The sequence below is a fragment of the Talaromyces rugulosus genome, chromosome III (assembly GCF_013368755.1).
Source record: "Talaromyces rugulosus chromosome III, complete sequence".
NCBI lineage: Eukaryota > Fungi > Ascomycota > Eurotiomycetes > Eurotiales > Trichocomaceae > Talaromyces > Talaromyces rugulosus.
This window is the reverse complement of record NC_049563.1, coordinates 4,322,070-4,346,333: the sequence shown is the minus strand read 5'-3', so window position 1 is coordinate 4,346,333 and position 24,264 is coordinate 4,322,070. Positions and strand designations below refer to the sequence as shown.

General features: G+C 46.3%; 5 protein-coding genes across 5 annotated transcripts; 2 read left to right on the top strand and 3 right to left on the bottom strand.

The window, feature by feature from the left end:
- Nucleotides 1–152: 152 nt before the first annotated feature.
- TRUGW13939_06280 (uncharacterized protein) lies at nucleotides 153–9,044 on the bottom strand (the record flags this gene model as incomplete). The annotated part of the gene is made up of 4 exons (XM_035489433.1): nucleotides 153–1,627; nucleotides 1,683–2,386; nucleotides 2,450–4,688; nucleotides 4,760–9,044. The coding sequence occupies 4 exons, from the start codon at nucleotides 9,042–9,044 to the stop codon at nucleotides 153–155; spliced, it is 8,703 nt and encodes a 2,900-aa protein (XP_035345326.1).
- Nucleotides 9,045–10,187: 1,143 nt separating this feature from the next.
- On the bottom strand, nucleotides 10,188–11,586 carry TRUGW13939_06279 (uncharacterized protein; the record flags this gene model as incomplete). The annotated part of the gene is made up of 2 exons (XM_035489432.1): nucleotides 10,188–11,473; nucleotides 11,541–11,586. 2 exons carry the CDS (start codon nucleotides 11,584–11,586, stop codon nucleotides 10,188–10,190), a joined length of 1,332 nt encoding a protein of 443 aa, XP_035345325.1.
- A 1,066-nt stretch (nucleotides 11,587–12,652) lies between these two features.
- Nucleotides 12,653–19,486, top strand: TRUGW13939_06278 (uncharacterized protein; the record flags this gene model as incomplete). Its single annotated transcript, XM_035489431.1, has 5 exons — nucleotides 12,653–12,707; nucleotides 12,772–13,040; nucleotides 13,110–14,436; nucleotides 14,494–18,149; nucleotides 18,599–19,486. 5 exons carry the CDS (start codon nucleotides 12,653–12,655, stop codon nucleotides 19,484–19,486), a joined length of 6,195 nt encoding a protein of 2,064 aa, XP_035345324.1.
- A 1,069-nt stretch (nucleotides 19,487–20,555) lies between these two features.
- Nucleotides 20,556–22,261, top strand: TRUGW13939_06277 (uncharacterized protein; the record flags this gene model as incomplete). The annotated part of the gene is made up of 3 exons (XM_035489430.1): nucleotides 20,556–20,799; nucleotides 20,868–21,557; nucleotides 21,648–22,261. 3 exons carry the CDS (start codon nucleotides 20,556–20,558, stop codon nucleotides 22,259–22,261), a joined length of 1,548 nt encoding a protein of 515 aa, XP_035345323.1.
- Nucleotides 22,262–22,904: 643 nt separating this feature from the next.
- TRUGW13939_06276 (uncharacterized protein) lies at nucleotides 22,905–23,961 on the bottom strand (the record flags this gene model as incomplete). The annotated part of the gene is made up of 3 exons (XM_035489429.1): nucleotides 22,905–23,368; nucleotides 23,426–23,562; nucleotides 23,663–23,961. 3 exons carry the CDS (start codon nucleotides 23,959–23,961, stop codon nucleotides 22,905–22,907), a joined length of 900 nt encoding a protein of 299 aa, XP_035345322.1.
- Between the last annotated feature and the right edge of the window lie 303 nt (nucleotides 23,962–24,264).

Sequence of the window (24,264 nt, the reverse complement as noted above, 5' to 3'; positions counted from 1 at the left end):
TTATCTATATTTTTAACTGCACAGAATACGTGTAAACTTTAATAGTCTCGATAGACATTTTGGCAAGATACATAACTTCATTTCAAAAACTTGATTCGTCAACAATTCTCCAACTCCAATGCCTAGTAAGCATACAACCACAATTTCTATTCTTAGGCGGGTGGGATAGTCTTCAGGAGTTTAGGGTAATCAGGGGCTCCAGGGGTATCCATTATTTCAATAAGAGTAGCAATTGCAGGATGTAGACCCTCTGCGACTGCCCTTGAAATCCATTCCTCAATGGGCAGCACATCATACGGCTTTCCGCCCTTAGGAGAGATGCTACTCTTCATATCATTCAACGGCAGCACAATGTCGCCAACCTCGTGGATGTATGTGACATTCTTTGGGTTGCTCGTATCGAGGATCGCGTTGAGGATATCGCTGCAGGCCGTTTTGATTGATACAAGATCAAGAGCTCCGGTGTTGTGCTTCACTTGCGGAACAGCCTTTATTTTCTTTGCGTAATGCAGGAAGGCATTTACCCAGTCAAGTTCCGCCCTGGCATTCGTTGCATCATCATCCTCGCGGATAATTGTCGAAGGGCGATGGATGTAGACCGGCAAGCCATAGGTATCGTGAACCTGTTCGAGGAAACGCTCGTTGACCCACTTTGAGCACATGTATCCGAAAGTGCCGTCTGGCGCTGGTAGCAAAGAGTTAGGACCAGTGACTGAGACTGGTGGGAAGGAAGGCTGGTTGTATAACACGCAAACACCGACAGAGGACACGTAGTGGATAGGAATACGTCGCGGAATGCAGAGACGAGTAAGGTCCCTTGTCGAACCACAATTGGCAGTACGCATGTCTGGGAAGTATTTCAAATGCGAGGTATCAGAACCATTGTGTATTACGACATCGGTCTCTGCGAAGATATCGGCAGCCTGCTTTTCAGATAGACCAAGGAGAGGCAAAGCCAAATCACCTTCGTGGTAGATTACACGTGGGTTAATTGGAAGCTCTTTGTTTGCCAGGCGAGTGGACAAATTCCGAACGGCAAGGCAGTGGATTTTGCGAGCAGGCGTCTTTTCTAGGAACCAGTTCAGCAAATGGTGTCCCAAAAGACCCGCTGCACCCGTGAGAACGATAACATCTGGTGGGTTCTTAGGCGATGAACCGGTGGCCGACGAAACGAAGTTTGGATCATATACCGGGGGGCGAGCTTCTGCTTGCCAATCAATTTCCGCGGAATGGTTGAGATCTTGCTTATTCCCATCAGGTGAACCCTTGCGCTCTGGGGTTGTCACTGCTGTGGTAATTTGGGAATCAACCTTTAAGATAGAACCCGCATCGGATTCAGTAGGTGGGGAGCTCTCATCGGTGTTGGATCCATCGTCTTGGCCTCCAGCCAGCTCAGGAATGAAAGCCGGAGGCAGTGCATTCACTGCGTATGAGACAAGACTCGACATCGACTCGTTACCCATGATCTTCAACACCGGAATGCTGACTTGAAGAGTATTCAAGAACCATGCGCGAATGTCAACGGAGACAAGAGAGTCCAGACCAATGTCAGCACCGTGAGCGGCCATAATTTCTTCATCTGAAGTCGTGACCTGAAGAACTTGTCGTAATTGACTAGAAAAAGCATCTAAACCACAGAGTCAGTGGTGCATCATCAATGAAATAGATTATGATGTACTTACGTTCAATAGCCTTCTGGACTTGGCTAATCGTTTCACACTTCTGGAGTTGATCCCTAACAGACAGCGTAGTTTTCTCTTTGTCTTTGCCAGATACTGCTGTCTGGCTTTGAACGATGAAAGAGGAGAACTTAGGATTCAGGAACCAGTATGGAGCATTTGGCGTGTCAAATGGAACATCAGAAAGACCTGCAGTAATTTCTGGCCCATGTGGTGACTCTAGGCGACTAGCATCAATGGCCTCGCAGATCGTCTGGTTCCAATCTTCCTCTGAGAGACGCATCATATGGAGTTTCTGTACAATCATGTCCAGAGCCTTACGGGATTCACGCTCCATGTATCCAGCACCAATTATAGCTCCACCGTTGACGGTGGATGCACGAAGTCCTCTCTGACGTCGCTGAGCTGCAAGAGCGCACATAAAGGTATTGGCAGCTGCGTAATTAGCTTGACCCAGGTTTCCAATAACACAGTTAATGGACGAGACCAGAACGAAAAAGTCAAGATCCGTAGTATAGAACATCTTATCCAGAATGATGCTACCAATGACCTTGGGTCTCAAGACATCAGTGAGCTCCTTGTATGACATGTTACGAATGGAAACATCACGTAACACCATAGCTCCGTTCATGACACCGACAATAGGTGGTAGAGTATCTTGGATTTTACGATGAATTTCGTTCATGCCTTCCTCATTTGTCACATCGCTAGAATGAATCAATTAGTAAGGCAAGGTAATAGTTAAACTGAAAACGTGAATTTTTACTTACCATGGAAAGACGGCGACTGTTGCTCCTCTTCGTTTGTGGGCAGCCAGCCATTCTGGAGCAACGTCAGGGTTTCTGGTTGTTAAGACAACATTTCTGGCACCCTTGCTAATCATCCAATCAGTGAGGGAAAGACCTAGCGCCCCAGACATTCCGACAATCCAATAAGTACTATCTGTACCCTTGAACATTGTCGAACTGTCTAAGCGAGCCTGTTGCACTGGCAATGAAGAGTCCTTTTCCCAGTCGATAATAGTCAAAGGCTGTGAAGGACGCTCTTCACTAGAAAGAGTGTCGAGGGTGACACATTCAGTGTCAGATGTAGATTTGTTTTCTAGCCGAGCATATTGAAGGGCTTTTGTAAGACTTTCCTTGAGACCTGGCGGAGCTGGGATGTGAGAAGCTGATGCAGTCAATGAATACATCGTCTTGGTCGTCATTACGAGGCAGTCAATAGGAAGCGTTGCCAGCAAAGATTTCTCGTTCTCAGTGATATCGTCTTGTGTAAAGCTGACAAATGACGAAGGTGCAGTAAGTAAAATTTCATCAATATCTGGAGTGCTGAGATAGTCGTGAAGCTTGGTCCAAGTCTCAGGGACCTTTTCATACGAGGAATCATATGTGTGAACCACATTAACACCCTTTTCAGTAGCCAGGGTAGCTATTGACTGAGCAACACTGATTGTCGCGTTATGTACCAGTAAAGTTTGACCATTGTAGAGAGGGTTGACGATGTTCATGGCGATAAGATGAGCGGCAACCTTGGCAAGCAATTCCGCATTGGAAGCACCAGCATTATCGTAGGCAACAGCGCATGTCAATGGAGCTTTAGTAACCGACGACAATGATGGGACTAGTGCCAGATACAAAGTATTGCTCTCCGTTTGTAGACCCGAAACTAGATACCTATATCCCACTACAGTCTTGAGTGCAGAAAAAACGGTATGTGTAGTCTGGAAGTCAACAAGGCCCTCGGGATTGTTGTGCTCAATTATTTCAGCCTCGTATCTAGACTGTTCTTTGAGAATGCATCCAGATTCATTGAAAGTCAACGTGAGATTGTTGTCTGCTGTTGATTTTTCTTGAATGATGGGTCGGCTTGCCGAATTGTACCGGTCATTGAGTTCGGGAATCGGTTTCAACCGCGTGACGAGGCGGGACTCATCCTTGGTAATGACCAACTCAGGCTCTGGATTCCAGAGGTGTTCTCCCTTCTTGTCCTTGGTAACATGGAAGCGAAGCAGCATTTCGGCTACGGCCTCGGCACTAACGTTCTCGGGATCTTCAAGGTCCAATTGTTGGAGATTTAGACCAGGTGTTTCATGCTGCGCAGTTCGGCCGAATCCGACTGTCATATTGCAGTACGGCTCATCGCCACGACGACCACTGGTAATCCAGAGAAGTGTTTTTTCCGACCCAAACATCTGTTTCAATCCACTGAAAGTCTCTGCTGATATATCTTTGAAAACTGGGTGGTCAAGTTCAGTCAAGCTCACCACCGTTGAGTCGGCGTCGACGATATCGAAATCGACATCGACAAGCGAAGGATAACAAAGTGTCTGGTTGGCAAACCTTCCAAGGATCGACTTGAGGCTCGTAGTGAGGTGCGAGCTTCTTTGCGTTTGACCACCAACGATCACCAACTTTTGGATGGGCGACGGCTTCCAGGAAGTCGTCGTCAGGGGGTTCCGTAGAAAGCTAACCTCATCGTCAACAGCTTGGGCTGAAAAGTGGAAGACATTGAGCACATCCTCAAATACATCGGGAGAATGGGATTCCACACCGCCGAATCCAGTCTTGTGAAGGAGGTCAACCCAGCCTTGTGGAGAGACATGAGGCGACAGTTCACGACCGGTATCAGTTCCGAGCCACCAACCGGGAAGGGTACCAAAGATGAAGCCACTGCTAGCAACTCCATTCATACCTTCCTGGCCCTCACCAACGACAAGAAAACCACCTGGCTTTAGTAGACGACGAATATGGCGCAAGGCTCGCTCGAGGTCGCTAGTAGCATGGATGACAAAAAATGCGACGATCAAATCGTAAGATGCTTCTGTGTATCCTTGATCCAAAGGATCATTTTCAGCATTGAAAGTTTTGAAAATCATGCGATCCGTATGTTGTGAGAAAATGGAAGCAGCATTGCCGAAAAAGGCTGCTGAAATATCCGTGTAGGTGTAAGATCGGAAGCTAGAACCAATTTCCCTAAATATGGCCTTGGTAGCACCACCAGTTCCGGCACCTGATAATGGTTTGTATTAATAATAGTAAAATTGACAAAGATTTCGGCCGGCAAGGCTCCAGATAACTTACCAACTTCTAAGATGTTCATGTGAGGGAAGCGTTCAACAAGTTGCTTCACAGTTCGACTAACCCACTGCCCAGACTCTCGTAGACCAAAACCACTGGCGTAGTAACGGTCAAGGATGTCATTGGCTCTAAACTGCTCAAGGATAGTTGTCTTTCCCTCGAACACATTTGGCATCTGTTCTCCAACGAGGTGCATGATCTGGACGTCCGGGATATGAGCAAAGGCCTTGCTGCAGTTCTTGACGTCCTCAATGGTGTCATTTAGCCACTCTTTCTGAGCCCATTTGTGTTTCCCTGTCTCTACCATATCTGTGATATACCGGGCATAGTTGAGGTACCACTTGGTGGTGAATTCCGATCTCATAGGATGATCAGCAGGCACTTCTCGGTGGAATTTACGGAGATAGAAAGTTGCGATCCTTTCTAGCATAATGACCATGTTACGATGACTTTCCCCTAGAGGTATTTCACGAGCAGCGGCCTCGCCATCTAGTTGGCTGCTGATCCAGTCCACTTTGGAAAAGACCCTGCGGTCGGCTTCTGCTGTACTTCCACCGAAAGGCATGAAACTTGCGCCTTGGATCTGAATAGCAGCATGTTGATCGGCATAAGAGTAGAGTTGAACGTGTCCGGTGATTCCTCTCTCATCCGGCTTGCGTGGAACGATGGCAGAGTCCACGGGGGCTAATTGTCCCTGCTGCCAGGCGGTTGCGTTGCAAAGTGCCGGATTGATTCTGACTTGCTGGATGGAAGTGGGCAAGTGAATTGTACGCAATTGTTCGTCATAGGGATAGCTGTAGGCAAGAATTATAGACTGTAGTACGGCATCAAGCTCCGTCGGGTGAATCAGTAGAGGCACTTCACCCTCCTCAAATGGCTGCATCTTCACGAAGCACGTAGCGCGGTGGTGCTTTCTTTGAAGTGAAGTCAACGAACGGAATCTACCACTGAAGTTGTAACCCAGATCAGCCAAGGCGGTGTAAAAGCGATCCGCCTCAACGTCAATAACATGTGGAAGTGGTGCTGGGCGTGTAGGCAAAAGAGACGTCGAAGGTTCACCAAGCAGGATCTCAACATCACCGCTGGCCGCTAAAGTAAAGTCGTCGGCACCGGCACCAAGAACGGCCGAGTAAGTGAAAGTTGCTAAGATGCGATTTTTATTACGCTCATGGGTGACATTTGCCATCTGAATCAGAACCTCGATGTCGGGATGATCTTGATCAAAGGCAATTGCTTGATGGATGACAAAATCGCGGACCTCGATCAGGCGAATTTCTTGATTGACAGAATCGGCCAGGCGACGGGAAGCTTCCATGGCAGATGACAAGTAACCAGCAGCTGGAAAGACGGTTTGGCTCTGAACCTTGTGTCCCGATAGCCATTGCATTTCACTTTCACGTAGAAGGTTCTTCCAGATCATTTGATGAGGGGCGCTATCCGGGGTGATGTGGCCCAACATTGGGTGGAAAGGTTCCTGCGTTTGATAAATCTTTCGAGAAGCTCTGGTTTCATGCATATAGCTGCGCTCATGAATCCATTGGTAGGTGGGAAGACCTTTGACTACTTGAAATTGATCGTTGCCGCCGTTCATCGCTATTTCGAGCTTATTGAGATCGACCAGCGACTTGTCGAGATATGACCACAAGTACCCGAATCCAGCCGAGGTAGCTTCAATCGAATCATTTCCACGGACGAGTAGACTGCAATAAGGAATCTCTTTTCCTTCAGTCTCTTGGATTGTCTGAGTTGCAGGACCCTTAAGAGCGGCATGAGCACCGATTTCCAGAGCCACGTCGTACGAGTCAGAAGCGAGCGCAGTAACGAGAGCGTCGTAGAACAACACTGGCTTCGTCATATTTTCCGCCCAATAAACATCTGCAAGAGACATATCCTCGTCGACTAGCTTGTTGTAGACGCTTGAGTACCAGGCGCATTTTCCATTCGGCTTTCGCGACACGATTCCACATTGACGAAGTGATTCGACATATGGATTGAAACAAGCAAGCATGTGGTTAGAATGATATGCAGTATCAACACGAAGTCTTCTGTTAAACTTCTTTTCATCGTCTAGGATGTCTTGAAGTTCTGCGATTGCATCTTCGTCACCAGAAATACTTACACTCGATGCTGAATTGGCGGCTGCGACATTTAACCGACCTCGGAACATCTCATCTGTGCACAGCTCATCCATGTCCTCCTTGGAGCTACCCACTGCAAGCATGGCACCCTTGATTTTGCTACCGTTGGGGCTTTCCGCCGATTGGACGTGTAAGCCACGATAGTAAGCAATGTAGATGGCATCCCTGGCCGTTAAAACGCCAGCAGCGTACGCGGCAGCGATCTCACCAGATGAGTGACCGACCGCTGCATCGAGTTCAACACCAGCCATTCGAAGTATGTGGAGTAGTAAAATTTGAATTGCAGTGCAGAGTGGCTGCGACAGTACTGCATCACCAATGCGGGATACTTCTGGTGAAGCAAGGATCTCCTTCTCGAGTGACCACGTAGGGCGGTCCTTGGCTGGTAATTTTGCAAGGTGAGCTTCCAATTCCTGAATAATCTGTCGCGCCACTGGATTCTGTTCAATCAACTCAGCACCCATGCGGGCATACTGTGCTCCCTGACCGGTGAAGATACCCAGAAGCTTTGCTTTGCCATTTTTAGATTTTGGCAAAGCTTTGATACCAAGTGGGGTGTCTTCATCTTTCAATTTGGACAGTAACTTTTCTTTGAGGTCGACAATTGATGATGCTGGAATGGAAAGCCGGTGAGAGAAAGCAGTCCGTCGCTTTCGTAGGGTATATGCAAGATCTGCTATGTTGATCGATGCGCCGTCAGTTTCTAAGTGTTGGGCGTAGGCAGACAAGGATTGACGCAGTGATTTCTCTGAAAATGCAGAGAAAACCAGAGGACCATATACAGCCTGAATGTCAGAACCGCTTGACCTATTGTTGTTATAACTCTCGAGAATAGCATGGGCGTTGGAGCCACCAAAACCAAAGCTGTTTACACTAGCTCTCCGGAGATCCTCCTGAACATGAGGCCACTTCTTGGCAGTCGTCGGAATCTCCAAATCCTGGTAAAATGGCTTGACACTGTTTGAAAGGTTCTCAAGTAACATATTTGGTGGTATAACTCCGTGGCGGAGAGCTTCGGATGCTTTGAGGATCGCTGCAATACCTGCAGTACTCTCCGTGTGCCCAAGCACTGTTTTGATGGACCCGACGTAAAGTGGATGCCCATCACTATTCAGCTTAGAGCCACCATCAAAGGAGCCGTAAAAGGCATTTTGTATCGCTTCAGCTTCGATTGGGTCACCGGCTGGGGTACCAGTACCATGGGCTTCGAAATATTGTGGTCGGTCGCTGGGGACGCGTAAATCCAGTCCTGCTCTTGCATATGTGGATCGAATCAACGACTCCTGGGCCGTGGCACTAGGCATTGTGATACCATTGGTAGCGCCGTCCTGGTTTGTGGCAGTCTCTCGAATTACGCATTCAATTTGATCACCATCCGCAATGGCAGCACTGAGTGTCTTTAGCACAACGGAGGCGACACCCTCTCCACGAGCGTAACCATTGGCGCCTTCGTCCCACATACGACTGCGACCATCCGGAGAAAGCATCTTTAACTTGCTTTCTATAATAAAGTTCTCCGGCCCCAAGATCAAATTCGAACCGCAGGCAACTGCCATGTGACTCTCGCCACTTCGAAGAGATTGTACGGCCATATGAATCGCGATCAGACTGGATGAGCACGCTGTATCGATAGAAATGGAGGGACCACGCCAGTCAAAAAAGTATGATACTCGATTAGAAAGGATACTTCTTCCTGTACCGGTGGCATAGTACGTTGGGGTTTGATCCATATCACGGAGAGACATCGTCCCATAGTCGCCAACCATCACACCGACGTAGACGCCGGTATCACTGCCTCGCAGATCAGTGATGTCTACGCCTGCTGATTCCAACCCCTCGTATACGACTTCCATTAGAAGTCGTTGTTGTGGATCAATTGCTTTAGCTTCAACTGGTTTGACACTAAAGAATTCGGCATCAAATCCTCCAAGGTCTTCATCTAGAAGGTATGCATGCTTAACGTTGGTGTGGCCATGGTGTGATGGGTCTGAATGGTAGAAACTATTGATGTTAAAGCGATCTGTGACCTCACGTCGAAGGTCTTTGGGCTTTTGCAGGATATCCCAGAGCTTAGATGGCGAGCTGGCATCCCCAGCAAATCGACAACTACTGCCAATAATGGCAATAGGCTCGCTCTGCCTGGAAGTCATGATGATGGGTAATAATAGTGTTAAATGAACCGGCCAAAGAGAGCAATATTATATAAAACGAGAAGTCAACGTTCTGATTGTCAGCCGGGGACAGACTTGGTACAGCGGGAGATGCCTCGATTGCGTTGTTGAAAGGCTTTGTGCAAGTGATGATGCGAAATAGTTCATTAAAAGAGCCCTGCAAATGTTAACCACATTGCTTCTGTAAGAATCAATGTCTTGTGGACAGATATACTAAGATAATCGTCTCAGATCGTATCTGTAATTTTCGGCCACTTTGATATTACGGTATAAACATAGTTATCCCCCATCTTTTGAATATTAGGTCCGATGTTCGGAACGAGGGCTAATTTCATAACCCTATCGGAGTGTGTCAGCCCCATATCCCGCGAAGTTACGGGGCGTACAAAGTGAGTCGGAGGATTTAAGGGTGCCCTAAAACGGCCCACAAGCATGTCCGAATGGTATCCGATCCGAATGGTTAAGGATTTCAGTCGAGTATCAGCTACATTTTCACGCTTTACCGATAATCGTGCCACCGGCGCACCGGCCGCTGCTCCGGCTTTGGGTGCGGATCGTCTGAACAACGTTTTCGGTCGAACACTAATTTTCGATTTTATACGGAGTTCGGTTTATTTACTATATATTTCAATTTTTATAAAGATTAATGTAGGGGTTGGGAAGTTATATGGAAAAAAATCTCGATTTTGTGATTTTATCATTGATATGGAAACCCATAAAAGAATGAAAATCGGTTGATATGCTCATTAGGTTTTCACTTTTCATGTTACATGTAAAAACAGGTTGTATTTATTAGTGTATAGAGAGCCCTAGTCTACTTAACCACGAGTCTTGAACTCGAAAAGTTTCTCGCATGAACAACGGATAAGATACCGTACATACGTACAGCAGCAAAACATCATCGCTAGAAGCATTAACAGTTTTGAACGCAATTAGAGCGGTTCGTTGACCACCTCTAGTAGGTGCATAGGTTGAATAATGGTATTACTAAATTCGAGTTGAATTTATGGATTGCAATCGGAATAACCGCCTCCATCTGATTTCTTATTTCTGTGATGTTATCAAAATTCTTGATTGTATAACAATACTTCTAGGCTACCCTTAAGCATGTATTGACTATATCTATGCAGCCAAACTTTCAAAGTCATGTTTTATGGAATAACAAATATCGTCGAGAAGCGCAGCCTCTTTCTCCGACGGACATCCTAAGGCGCCCTTCTGCCATGTTATGACACAGGTCAAATTACCATTCTTAACGCTGGCAATACAAATGCTAAGGGTTGCACTGGGAACAGCGGCTGATGTTGTCATCAATAATTTGCAGATTTTGCATGCGCCTCCCTCAGTATTGCCACTAAACGCGTTAACGTTACTCAGTGCAAAAGACGCATCACGAGATGCACCCAGTTTTTGTGTCATAGAGGCGCGATGATCCGGGACAAATCTGATCATACCGATCATTTGATCCTCTAGTCGCGAGCTGCATTCCGCAAGCTTGTCAGAAATGACTTTGGCGTCGGCCCAAGTCTCATCAGAGATAGGCTTAGTTGAGTCTGTACGTAGATTAGAATGAGATACACCTGATACAAAGTTGCCCCATGCTGATGGAGAGCCATTCGCGGCTCGCATGTCGATTGCAATTTGTGAGGCAAAATTTGTGCCATTCTCACTCGGAATAGCCCTGCTTAACGCCCTCACGACGAGCTGATGGAACAAGCCTGTGAGCTTCGTACCATGTGTACGTGCGGCGTGTAGAGCGGCCTTCACTTGATCATTCCCAATTTCGATAATTCGCAATCCAGTTTGCAAGCCTGCAGGCCCAAGGAAGATGGAGGAACCAGTCCACGTATTACCATCAACGACGTTGGCGTTGGCCAAAGACTTCATAAATTCAGGGGAAATAGGAAGCCTCTCCGGGGTGTCAAAGGGCTCAGGAAGCGGTGCCTGAGACGCTTTTATAACGGTATCATCCAGCTGGACACCGGCGGACTTTTGCAAAGCGTCCAGGAACGTTTGATGGAATATGTATCCGGATCTACCGTCCGCGACCGAATGGGAGGTGACGTACGCGATGAAGCAACGAGGCTTGCTCGCAAACGCAAATGGCAGCACAAATAGTTTCCATGGAGGTGAGGACGGATCAGTGAACTTTTGATCGACGATAGATGGCAAGACTTTCTCGATGGCGGCGGATTCGCCTGTATTGTCCACGGCTTGTTCGGCAAGGATCGATACATGGTCTCCAAGGTTGAGATGTGGCACCACCTCCCAAAAAGGCTCATTTGTATCTTTTCCTTTCATCACCATCATCATCTGAGGGTGTGTCTCAATGCAGCTTTTCAGGGCTGGAAAGTACGAGCGAGCCAATTTCACGTCGAATTCGCCATTGTCGAACTCGTATACCGCCCCTATGGTTGCGGAGTTGAAGTACCCAAGATCCTCTCGAATGGCGAGGCGTTTTTCATAAGGACCTACATGATGTTAATTTCAGACATGTGCCATCTCGGCGTAAGGTTAACATGCTTGCAATTCGTTGCTGTGTCATCTTTGCAATTAATTAATTTATTAATTTGCGGTCTGGTAGCTGAACTCTAGGAATACGCGTGCTGGAGTGTTGAACGAGTAGTAAACGATCTAGCAAGCCCCAAAATGTAAATGGGATCGTTCGCTATTATTGAAAACCGTGCCAATGCCACCGAGACCACCACTAAGCCAATTGGGCAGGGTTCTGACGAGCACTCTAGTCCCTCCGAATGACAGTACTACCATCATTGTATAGTGATCCGAAAATCCGCTAATTGCGCCGAGCGCAACCAGCCCTCGCAGACTATTTGTATCCTAATGCAGTAACTTCCACCGAACGATGATATACCTCTCACTTCTATCGCATATGTGTTTCGTAGGTGGAAAGACCTTAGGACATATGCTTTTCGTAATGTGTCCGAAAATCAATTGCGGCAAATGAAATAGCCGAACAAGATCTATTAGGAAAGATTAATCACTTAACTTAGCGCCTTGGAGATCTAATTTTATCTGAAGATACGCGATCGAGGGTCTATTCAAGGTTGCATCCTTCATCTTCGGGAATTTGTGAATGTATCAGAACTTACAATATTCACAATCCACGAAGAGAGGTTCTTCTCTAGCTACTCAATTCGCACGCTCTCAAGCCCCCCAACAAAATAGAACCGTATCTCCATATTTTTATTGTCTTGCTTCTTCTCTTTCCTTTATAAATTATCGTTGCGGATATACCTTTTTCGTATTCTCACCATGAATTCCGCCACCATATCCGATCCGATCGCCATCATTGGCATGTCCAGTCAATTCGCTGGAGATGCAACTGATACAGAGAAATTGTGGGATGTCTTGTTGAAAGGCAGGCCTTCACCCTCTCCTTTCCTGAACGACAAGCATTATCATCCTGATCAATCTCGTCAAGGAGCAGTATGTATTTTCTCTGAAATATCAATAAATTAGCTATTGACCTTTCTCAGATACATGCAAAATCGGCCTACTTCATCAAAGATGACACTAAAGCATTTGACAGCGCTTTCTTTGGGTTGACCAAAAAAGAAGTCCTCTCGATGGATCCACAACAGCGGATGCTGCTAGAGTCTACATATCATGCCCTAGAGAATTGTAAGTACCGGGACGGCTTACTTGAATATGGTTTGGATTGTGATAATTGCTTACCTTGGACCAGCGGGTATCCCACTAGAACAGGCGATTGGGACCAACACATCGGTTTTCGTCGGCCAATGCGGAGAAGACTTTGCCGCTATGTGTAACTCAGATATGGAATTGGCGCCTACATATAAAGAAACTGGAGTGGAAAGATCAATTCGGGCAAATCGTGTCAGTTGGTTTTACGATTTCAAAGGCGCCAGCTATGTCGTTGACACCGCCTGCTCCAGTAGTCTTGTGGCTCTGTATACTGGGTGCCAGGATCTACTTTTACATGACTCTGAAATGGTACGTAAACCCTCGACTTTCACACTTCGTTGTAAAAAGTGCAGCGTACTAAGTGCGAAGAAAATATAGGCAGTCGTCAGTGGAATCACCTTAATCGACCATCCATCTCAGTTTATGGGACTGGACAAGTTAGGCGCTATAGGTTCGGATGGATATTGCTACACCTTTGATTCAAGGGCAAACGGCTATGCACGGGGTGAGGGCGTGGGTACAGTACTCTTGAAACGACTTTCAGATGCGGTCCGCGACGGGAATACTATAAGAGCTGTCATTCGAGCATCTAGTGCAAGCTCAAATGGAAGGACGCCTGGAATTTTCAATCCCTCATCCGACGCACAGGAAGCTCTCATCCACTCTACATATAATAAAGCAGGGTTGGATCCCGCTCTCACAAGCTTTGTTGAAGCTCATGGTACCGGAACGAAAGCAGGTGATGCAACTGAAGTCAAGGCCTTATCCAGTGCTTTTGAAACCGCAAAGAGAGATGCGCCTCTTATTATCGGTGCAGTAAAGACGATACTGGGTCACACCGAAGGTGCAGCAGGAATCCTTAGCGTTATCAAGGTGGTTAAAATGCTGGAGACGGGAATAATACCGAGGAATCATAACTTCATCAAAGCCAATCCAGATATTAACGTCGAGAAACTAAACATTCGATTTCCTCTTCAGACAATGAAGTGGCCGTCTAATGGTATTCGTCGAGCATCAATAAACTCTTTTGGATTCGGAGGTGCAAATGCACATGCAGTGATTGATGACACGTTGTCTTATATTACCGAACACAATCTCCATGCAATTCATCAAACAGTACGTTTAGAAGGAAATCAAAGTATAGACGATGAGAACGGCTTAGTTCAAATGAGAAATGGGCTGAACGGCCACATGAAGCCTCAAAAAAGTGACCACATGTTTACTCAATCGAACGGCCATTCAGACAATCAATCAAACGAAATTTCAAGTGAGAAAAAGCCAAGTACTTTTGAAGCGAATTATTCCACTAAGAAGCGCCTATTTGTCTTCTCCACTTTCGATAAAAAGGGCCTTTCAAGAACTGCGGAGAATTACCGAGAATGGCTACAGAACACTTTGCTCCAGAAGTCGCAAGACCCTGGGTGCTTTAGCCGGCTGGCTTTTACTTTGAGTCACCACCGGTCCAAGTTTGATTGGCGGAGCTATATTGCTGCTGGCAGCCTCGAAGAATTTCTGGAAAATATGTCGTCTCTCGCTGCGTTACCCACAAAGAAGCAACCGCCTAACTTAGCGCTTATCTTCACTGGACAAGGAGCCCAGTGGGACGGTATGGTCGGAGCTCTCAGTCAGTTCACTACATATAGAAGGAGCATTGAGGACGCTGCTGCGTACTTTACCGAGTTAGGATCTTCGTGGAATTTGACTGGTTAACTCTGCCTTTCCTAATCTTTATAGATGAGATCTACTAACGATTATGATACAGAGTTGTTGGATTATCGAGTAACACTGGATCGAGACGACTTGGCTCTCAATCTCCCTTTGGTTACAGTCCTTCAAGTCGCGGTAGTGGACCTGATTTACAGCTGGGGTATCAAGCCACGATGTGTTATCGGACATTCATCGGGTGAGGTGGCCGCTGCCTATGCATCTGGTAAAATTGGAAGAAAGGCAGCCTGGAAGACAGCTTATTTCCGAGGTGTCGTGGCCGCAAAATTGTCTGGCCAAGACGGTGGGATGCTAGCTGTGGCACTATCACCTGAGAGAGCCAAAGAATACATAAAAGACTATGAAAATGCTGGAAAGTTAACTATCGCATGTTACAACTCGCCATCAAATCAGACCATTTCCGGAGATGTGGGTGCCATTGATGCTCTCAAGGCCACCTTGGACGAAGAAAAGATTTTTGCTCGAAAGTTGAACGTATCTAATGCCTACCATTCCTCTCACATGGTTGCCGGAGCAGAGGAGTATACTAGTCTCCTTGGCAATCTTCATGGCGAGGACAAACTCACAGGATGGTCTGACGTTGAGATGATCTCGACCGTCACCTGTTCAACTGTTTCTTCCAAGCAGTTGGAACTGCCATCCTATTGGACCAACAACCTGGTGTCTCCCGTACGGTTCACATCTGCCCTCTTAAAAATGTGTAACGAAAGTGGCATCGCTTTCGATGATTTGATTGAAATTGGCCCACATTCTACCATGCAAAGCGCCGTCAATGAAACCCTTCAGGATACTCTATCCGCTGAAAGTTCCTATCATGCAACGGTCAAACGAAGAAACCCGAGCGCGGGGCCAATCATTGAAACAGCTGGTGCTCTGTGGTGTAGAGGATATCATATCTGTCTAGACGTGGTAAACGAAATCGAGCCGAATTCGACACGTATGCTCTCTGATCTTCCTCAGTACAAGTTCAACCATGAGTCAAATTTTTTGCTTGAGAGTCGCTTGAGCTCTAATTATCGCTACCGTCAATTTCCTCGCATGGATCTCATAGGAGCACCGGTGCCTGATTGGGACTTCGAGCATCCTAAATGGAGACAATTTTTCCGTGTCAAAGAGATTCCGTGGATTATGGAGCACAAGATCACTGGGCAAATTGTATGTGCTGGTGCGGGATGGGTGGTCATGGCAATCGAAGGTGCGAAGCAACTTGCAGACCCAGGTCTCAAAGTGACAGGATTCCGTCTTCGCGACGTAGCACTCAAATCAACATTGATCATTCCTGAAACGGACGAAGGCGTTGAGGTAGTGATGAGTATGCAATGGATGCCGGAAAGTAGTGAGACTGTCTCTAAGATTTGGAGAGAATTTACCATCACGTCACACGATCAAGAATCGAACACATGGCGTGTGCATGCGAAGGGTTTGATATCTATCGAATATGAGCAGTCTAACAGGAGTATCGACAAGGAGGATAAAATGCACGCAGAGGACACCTCAGCGAAACGACTTTTAGCTCAGGTAACGGAGAATTCCAAAACACGCATGGATTCGGATTGGGTCTACGGCATGTTCAGATCAGCCGGTTTTGACTTCAAAGCGCGGTATAAGAACTTGAGCGACATTTCAATAAGTGAAGGGCCGGATTGCTATGATGTGCTTGGAGTGGTGCGAAATCCAGACTTGACTTCAGTAACTGCCGCAGGATATGTATATCCCCATACATACCATACTGTTGCGTTAGACTCGGTAATTCACATGGGGTTGCCGACAATCTTGGCCAGGCTCGGAAATGGCATTGTTCCATCACCCACAATCCCAGGCTGGTTCGACGAAGTATGGATCTCTTCAAACATTAGTAGCCGTGCAGGTGACGCGCTTAAATTGTGCATGCATCAGTACAACGATTTCTGGCATGGCTTGAGAAATGATATCATTGGCTTCGACGAACATAACTCTGAACGACAACTGCATATTAAAGGTCTGAAATATCATACTGTTCCCGGTCGTCAGTTATCCTCTGCCCTAGAGCCTTGTCACAAAATCGCGTGGGAACCAGTTGTGAACCTCGTACAATCCACTGATCTGGAATTGACGAAAATGGCTACGAGACTGCTCGTTGTCAGAATCTCGGAGACCAATCAGTCTAGGTTCTGCCAGCTGCTTGCCAAAGTTTTCACTGAAGAAGCAGGTACGGATCACTGCGAGATAACGGCACTGGACAGTATCAAGCAATTCGATCTATCTGGTCTCACTTGCATTGTGTTATCTGACGGAGAAACCGCGTCTTTGACTGAGCCGGATGAGAAGACGTTCGACAACTTGAAGTACATTGTCACGGTGTCTCCTCGTATTTTCTGGGTTTCTTCAGACTCTTCTAGGCCACAATGGGCCATTGCTAGCGGACTTTTGAGAACGGCAAGGTGGGAGAAAGGGGGTCCAGATACCGACTTCACAATTCTGAACATTGTGCGGACCGCAAATGATGAGCTCGATAGTACGCACGCGGAAAGAGTATTTAACTATCACTTCTCCAGTGGTAGAGCTCTCCGTAATGCCGACTACGAACTTCGCAGTGGTACAATATGGTCAAATCGGGTATCCGAGTTTGAGGAAGTTAATGACTTCCGCCAAAAACACACATTTCCTGGTAGCCAAATAACTCTAGCTCCATTTAGAGGTAATGCGAAGCGTGGTTTGAAGCTTAAAGCTCAAACTCCAGGGCGACTGGAAACGCTCCATTTTGTGGACGACATAGACGCTACCAAGCCTCTTGCACCCGATGAAGTTGAAGTGAAGGTCGCTGCAGCCGGTTTAAATTTCCGAGACGTTGTTGTCGGCCTCGGCGAACAGGCCGAGGATGTCTATGGCATCGAAGGGGCAGGTTGGATCACTGAAATTGGCTCTGGTGTGACAGGAATCAAGGTTGGTGACAGGGTTGCTGGTGTTTGGAGCAGAGAAAGAGGTTATATGAGATCATCTTGCAAGGTACATCATGCGCTAGTAACGAAGATTCCCGACGACATGTCATTTGAAGCAGCAGCCGCCATCCCCATGAATCTCATTACGGCTATCTATTCTCTCCGTGAACTGGCACATCTCACTTCTGGTGAAAAAGTTCTTATTCATAGTGGTGCTGGAGGAACCGGCCAAGCTGCGATTCAATACGCAAAAATGGTCGGTGCTGAAGTATTTACCACAGTGTCAACCGAAGAAAAAAGGCAGCATATTGTTGAGAACTACGGCATTCCAGCGAGTCATATATTCTCAAGTCGAACATTGGATTTTGACACTCTAATCATGGAAGCTACTGGTGGCCGGGGAGTCGATGTGGTTCTTAATTCTCTAGCGGGTGAAGCATTACGCAGGTCATTAGATTGTGTGGCACCACTCGGCAGATTCGTTGAACTTGGCAAGAAAGATATTTATTCCAACGGCCGCCTGCATATGAAAGCCCTTAAAAAGAGCATCGCATTCTTCTCCGTGGATATACTGACACTATTCAAGTATCGTGAGACCTATTCAGGCAAGCTCCTAGAAGAAGCCATCGACATGCATGAGAAGGGAATTGTTAAACTTCCCCCTGTAATGGAAGTATACAGCTTCTCGGACATGTTACCAGCCTTCCGCAAACTGCAGGCAGGAAACATGATGGGAAAGATAGTCCTTGCGGCTTCAAGCAGTGATATGGTCCCAGTAAGTATTCAACATGCCTTCATATATCCCATGCCTGCATGATATTAAACGTACCTTCTTTCCAGACTGCAACGGAGGCCCCTAAGCCTTTCTCTTTTCGACGAGATGTATCTTATATCATCTCGGGAGGTTTACGAGGAGTTGGGAAGGTTATCGCTCAATGGATGGTCTCACACGGAGCAAGAAACCTCATTCTTGTTTCTAGATCAGGTGTACAGTCACCGGAAACAAGAAATTTCGTGGAGCGGCTCAGGCATGGCGGATGCAGAGTAGTAGCCGACGCCTGTGATATCGCCGATGAAAACGATTTGCGCCGGCTCCTTGATTCCTGTAAAGACATGCCACAAGTTAATGGATGCATTCAAAGTGCGATGGTATTGAGAGTATGTTTCCACAAAACTTGACTTTCCAAATTTGCCAGGAACAGCTGACTGATTCGTCATTTACAGGATAAATCCATCCTAAACATGAATCACGAAGAATGGATAGCGGCAATTCGCCCCAAGGTAAATGGGTCCTGGAATTTGCATAATTTGCTGCCACATGACCTTGACTTCTTTGTCATGCTCTCTTCAATCACCGGCGTCGTTGGCAACCACGGACAAGCTAATTACGCAGCCGGTAATACATTCCAAGATGAGCTTGCTCGTTACCGAGTCTCTCAAGGGTTGCGAGCAACAAGTCTGGATCTCAGTGCAATATCTGGAGTGGGTTGGATTGCTGAACACTCTAACATCGATTCACTTTTGAGAGGAGCCGCCATTCAACAATTGAAAGAAGAAGACATTTTCACAGTCTTGCAATATGCCTGCAATCCTGCCAACTCAGTCATCGAGAAGGAAAATGACGTTAGCGGTCGCATTATGATAGACAGAAGCCAGATCATCGTCGGCATGGACAATGCAGCTGCGATTCGTCGCAAAGGAATGGCCAAGCCTGCATATCTAGATCATGCATTGTTTTCAAGCATTCTCGAAGAATACAACGCAATTGGTGACACTGCTACAAGCGACAACGAGCACGGAGCAAGTCTCGCGAGTAAACTCTCTGCCTGCAGTTCCATTGCCGCCGCAACCGAACTAATCATAGAAGCCATCAAGCAAAAGCTTTCAAATCTCATCTCGACACATGCGGAGGATATTGATGACAAGAAGACTTTCAGCAGCTATGGGGTCGACTCGTTGGTGGCCGTCGAATTCCGCTCGTGGTTGGGTGCAGAAGTCGCCTCCGATATTGCGGTGTTGGAGATTATTGGGTCCAGAAGTATCAGAACGAACGCGATTAAAGTTGCCACCACAAGCAGTTTCGTAAACGTGCAAGAAGCTACAGAGAGTTAGAATGACTTATCCTGGTATCGTTCGATTCTCTGGCTCGCACTTCGTACAGGGAGTACAATAATGGCTTAGAAAACTCACCTCACCGCAACCCGAAGGGAAGCAGTCATTTTTACGCAACCAGAAATGTCTATTGTTCTTTTGTCTATATGGGATGTTTATGTTCAGTCAGAAACCAGAAAAAATTGTTTGGTCCCCTAACTATTCAAGACTATTAGCTCAGCCCAGCTCGAAACAGCCAGTTCCGTCCTTCACAATCATAGCTACAGTATACTTAATTGTGCCAAAGGGAGTGTGATCTACGTGCATTGTCTTCACTCAAAGCCGTCGACAAGTCCATACCAGTAAGCAGCACTGCCTATTTTTTTCAACATTCTGTAGTATCAGTTTACGCTAGAAGCTATAGATGCCGAGCTCGTACATTGATTCGGCAAGTTTACGCATATCACAACAAAAGGCGGCAGATCAGGATCGATTCGGTTGTTATGTCGCTTGCAACTAAACCATGGTCGTATGAAGATGAATGGGAAGGGTCTGTTATTCCTTCATGGAGGATGGATGGGCTCCAAACCGTTTATTGGTCAGCATTTCTCTACGGTTCGGAGACAATTGACGAATGATGCTGTGCTCTCCTCCGAATGATGGTAACATTTCAATAGCTGTAACGTAAATAACGCGCTCTATTCAGACAGTATGCTAAGCACGGTATTTTACCAGCGCTACGTGGATAGGGAACAGCAACATTATTGTCACGACCCGTAATTTGCCGTCTCCTAGCCTACTCGGACAGCACGGTATTGCTAGGTCTGAATAGTAAACGCGTAAATTGTCCGGCCCATTATTGATATCCCTAGCATTCGGCAGCGCTAAATCAAGTAGCTGTTAATAATTACTTTTAACCATTTAGTTGACCGAATAAGCTACCTTTCTAGAAAGTGATCAGGAAATCTGTCTGTGATCTGTCTATTCATGCTGGGCGCATTATTTAGCTACACACGTTCGAACTGAGCACAGCCTGTTATACACCCGCATAGATCCCTAGTTGACTGAGTCGCTTGCTCTCAACACCCACATGGCTCTCGAATCTAGTGAAAGAACGCCATTGCTCAGTGAGAGCAATGGCGCACAAACAGCAGTGCCAATAGGAGCCTCCAGCTTGTCTGATATCGAAGAGATTGATGGTCTGCCGGACCCGAATGTCATATGGTGGGATCAAGATGAAGATCCTGAACACCCTTACAATTGGCCTCGTTGGCTCTCCATGTCCACTTGTTTCCTAATTAGTGCAATGACATTCTTGACTGCACTTGCGTCCTGTAAGATTCCTATTGTCCATTTGATTTGAAAGATGAGGGCAATCAAGCTGATATTGGCTGCTTCTTAGCAATAATTGCGCCCGCTGTACCGCAGTTGATGGCAGAATTCGACAATGGAAACTTGCAGGTTGCCGCTTTCGTTGTATCAGTATACATTCTTGGATTCGCTGCCGGTCCCCTGATAATTGCGCCTCTGTCTGAAATATACGGTCGTGTTCCGATATATCATGTCTGTAACGTCGGTTTCACCATCTTTGCCGCAGCGTGCTCCCTGTCGCCCAATATCCAAACTCTGATCATCTTTCGATTTTTTAATGGACTCTTTGGTTCCTGTCCTGCGACAATTGGAGGTGGCTCAATCACGGACATGATTCCACAAGAAAGAAGGGCCGCCGTGGTAGCAGCATATACTGTCGGTGCTCTTTTTGCCCCTATCCTTGGTCCCATGGCTGGTGGGATCATTGCGGAGAAATTCGGCTGGCGTTGGGATTTCTGGCTTCTAGCTATTTCCGGAGCCGTCTTCTCGATTTTCATGATGTTTGTCTTGAAGGAGACTTATCATCCGGTTATCCTCGAGCAAAAGGTTCATCGTCTGCGTAAAATAACGGGTAACCAGCTGCTGCGATCCAAGCTTGACATTGGTCTTTCGCGCAGAGCGTACTTTTTGCGCAGCATTGTTCGTCCGTTGAAGATGCTGACGCTTTCCCCGATCGTGATCATTACATCCTTGTTCATCGCTGTCACATACGGATATATGTGTAAGTGATTCTTACCTCGCAATACACTTTTGCTCTTCTACATCATCAATTTCTGGTTCGAATTCCGGATTTCGTGCTGATAACTTCCAGATCTATTATTCACTTCATTCACCGAGGTCTTCCAGCGATATTATGGCTTCACTACCAGCAATGTCGGTTTATGTTTCCTTGGGCTTGGGCTGGGGTCTTTCCTCGGCGTTGCCATATTTAGTGCAACGTCAGACAAAATGATCAAAAGAAAGGCCGCTCAGGAGAATGCTGAAACCGATGTGATAGGCTCCCAGAAAAAAGGCACCATCAAACCAGAGTACAGACTTCCACCTCTACCATTCGCGGTGTTGTGTCTCCCGGTGGGCTTATTGATATATGGTTGGACCGCGGAATGGCGTCTTCATTGGATCGTTCCCATAATTGGCACAGTTTTCATTGGCCTTGGGCAATTGTTGTTGTTTATGGTGCTGCAAATGTACCTGATTGATTCATTTACCATCTATGCTGCTTCCGCTGTTGCAGCAATTACGGCAGTAAGGTCTATTTCGGGTGGCTTATTGCCACTTTTCGGTTTGACTATATACGATAAATTCGGTGTCGGGTGGGGAAATACCTTGCTTGCGGTTGTTTGTTTGCCGCTAGTTTTGGTGTCGTTCTTACTTATCAGGTATGGAGAGACGCTCAGGGAGAAGTTCCAGGTGAAGAACCTGTGAGAATAGATGAACTGTCAAAGACGATGTATGTATACATTCGTTTAGAACAATATCTTATCAAATTTATTATATTTATCTAAATTTTCATATTGCTTCGGCCATATGTCCGAATTCTTTATCTTACAGTACTTTCTATTTCTACTTATGCATTCGACGGGTACGGTATACCGGCCACATGGACTTCAAAACACTAGTGATCCATAAGACCTAAGTGTTTGTACATGCTGACATATGATATTTATGCCAGTAGTAGCAAAGCTCAAGTAGTTCAAGTAAATATGTTAGAGGCTACACATGTCTAAAGTTGCTGGAAGTTGATCAAAGTTCGACTAAATCACGGTGAACGATCATTCTTTTGGTGCTATCCCCCTCTTACTTCGTTTGGAATACAGAATAGTAACATAATTTAGCATGCATTGAGCTCGACATAAAGTTTGATAACAGTTTGCTGGTATAATATGGGGACCACGATACCCAGGTAGCCATTTTATAGAAGCCAAATCTATGCTCGAAGTTCTCATGTATTTGATCTATCCATTTAGTATTTGTTAGGTGCGATGTCATATTCGTATATGTAAACCGTCTTATTTCAAGTAGAATTCTAGATCCTACAAAGGCTCTCGAAAAACCCAGTATACATAAATTACTCAGCGGTATCATTCTCCCAGAAAACTAAACATCTAACCTCGATGCTCTGTCGCGCTGGGCCTTCGTCAAAGTCTGTCTGGAACGCCGTGTGTGGGGTTCTTCGAGCCCGTCCATCTGTCTTCGAGTCGAAACACTTGATCATCAATGTCTCATCTGGTGTCATTGTCGATGCATAGTACCATTTATGGCTTTGGTTATGAGCTACATTGAAAACTTCAAAGCCTTTTCCCCTCGAAACCTTGCTTCCATCACCTTGTGACGGCAACTGGGCGAAGACCTTGCGAAGATCCGACTCTGCACAAGATCGAGCATCACATACTGCGAGAGGGTCTCTCTTGACAGGGCTGCCAATCGGTCGCCAGACGTTGATGATGCCCCATCTTGTTTTTGAGAGTGATTCGGCCTCGGCAGATGGCAAATTGGCTTCAAGAACTTGCTTAGCACCATCGTATGACTGATCTAAAGAATGTTTAGCATCATTTACGTCTTCATATGGTTGAACTTTGGTTTTCTTACCAATATGAGTTAAGAGTGATGGAGTCATGATTGGAATGATATCTGTTGGAGCGGCTTTCTTTGCAGCTTCAACAGCAGTATCTACAAAATTCTTTCGAACAAGGTGGGAGAATGGCACAACACGAGTTGCTCCTGTTCTAGAAATATGTCAATAGTCAGCGCTTTAGATTAGGGACAGCGGAGAAAGGGCAATAAATTCTGAAATGACTGGGGCTCTGAGAATGTGAAGAAACTTACACGGCTTTCAACAGTACAGCTGTCTCATCGTAGAAAACTGTTTTGATTCTCTCCTGATCTTCGTAGGTCTTCTCGCCCGTCTTGTGCGGTACAAATTGGAAGCCATGCATGTCCAATGTAAAGTTCTCGTCTTTACATGTTCGCAAATCTGTGACTGGCATGGTCACAGACTTGAGTGGCCGCAGTTTGTCGGTGGCTGTTCCTGGGTAAATTACATCGGTTCCTCCTTCACTCATTTCCAAAAAATAGTTAATGTTTGCATATACGACGGCGGGCACTGCGATAGTCTTCGTAGCCATGTTGAATTAAATGGTCTTGCAAAATGGAAAGATTTCTTGCAGCATTACACGGAAGCTAAAACCCAGTGGAAATTATTTTATGGTATATAATTGCTGCTTCATATACAATTACGTATGTCTAGATATATCTAATCGGATGTGGCGTAGAAGTTATGTAGAATATCATCCTCCGAACACATTCGCGTAACACACTGCGGCGGTTTTAGTGGAGGCAGCCTCCGAATCCAAGCTCAGCCGACCCCTTTTTGTGGCCCCAGACATCTCCGAACGAACACGGTCTCGATACTTTAATAATACCGATTG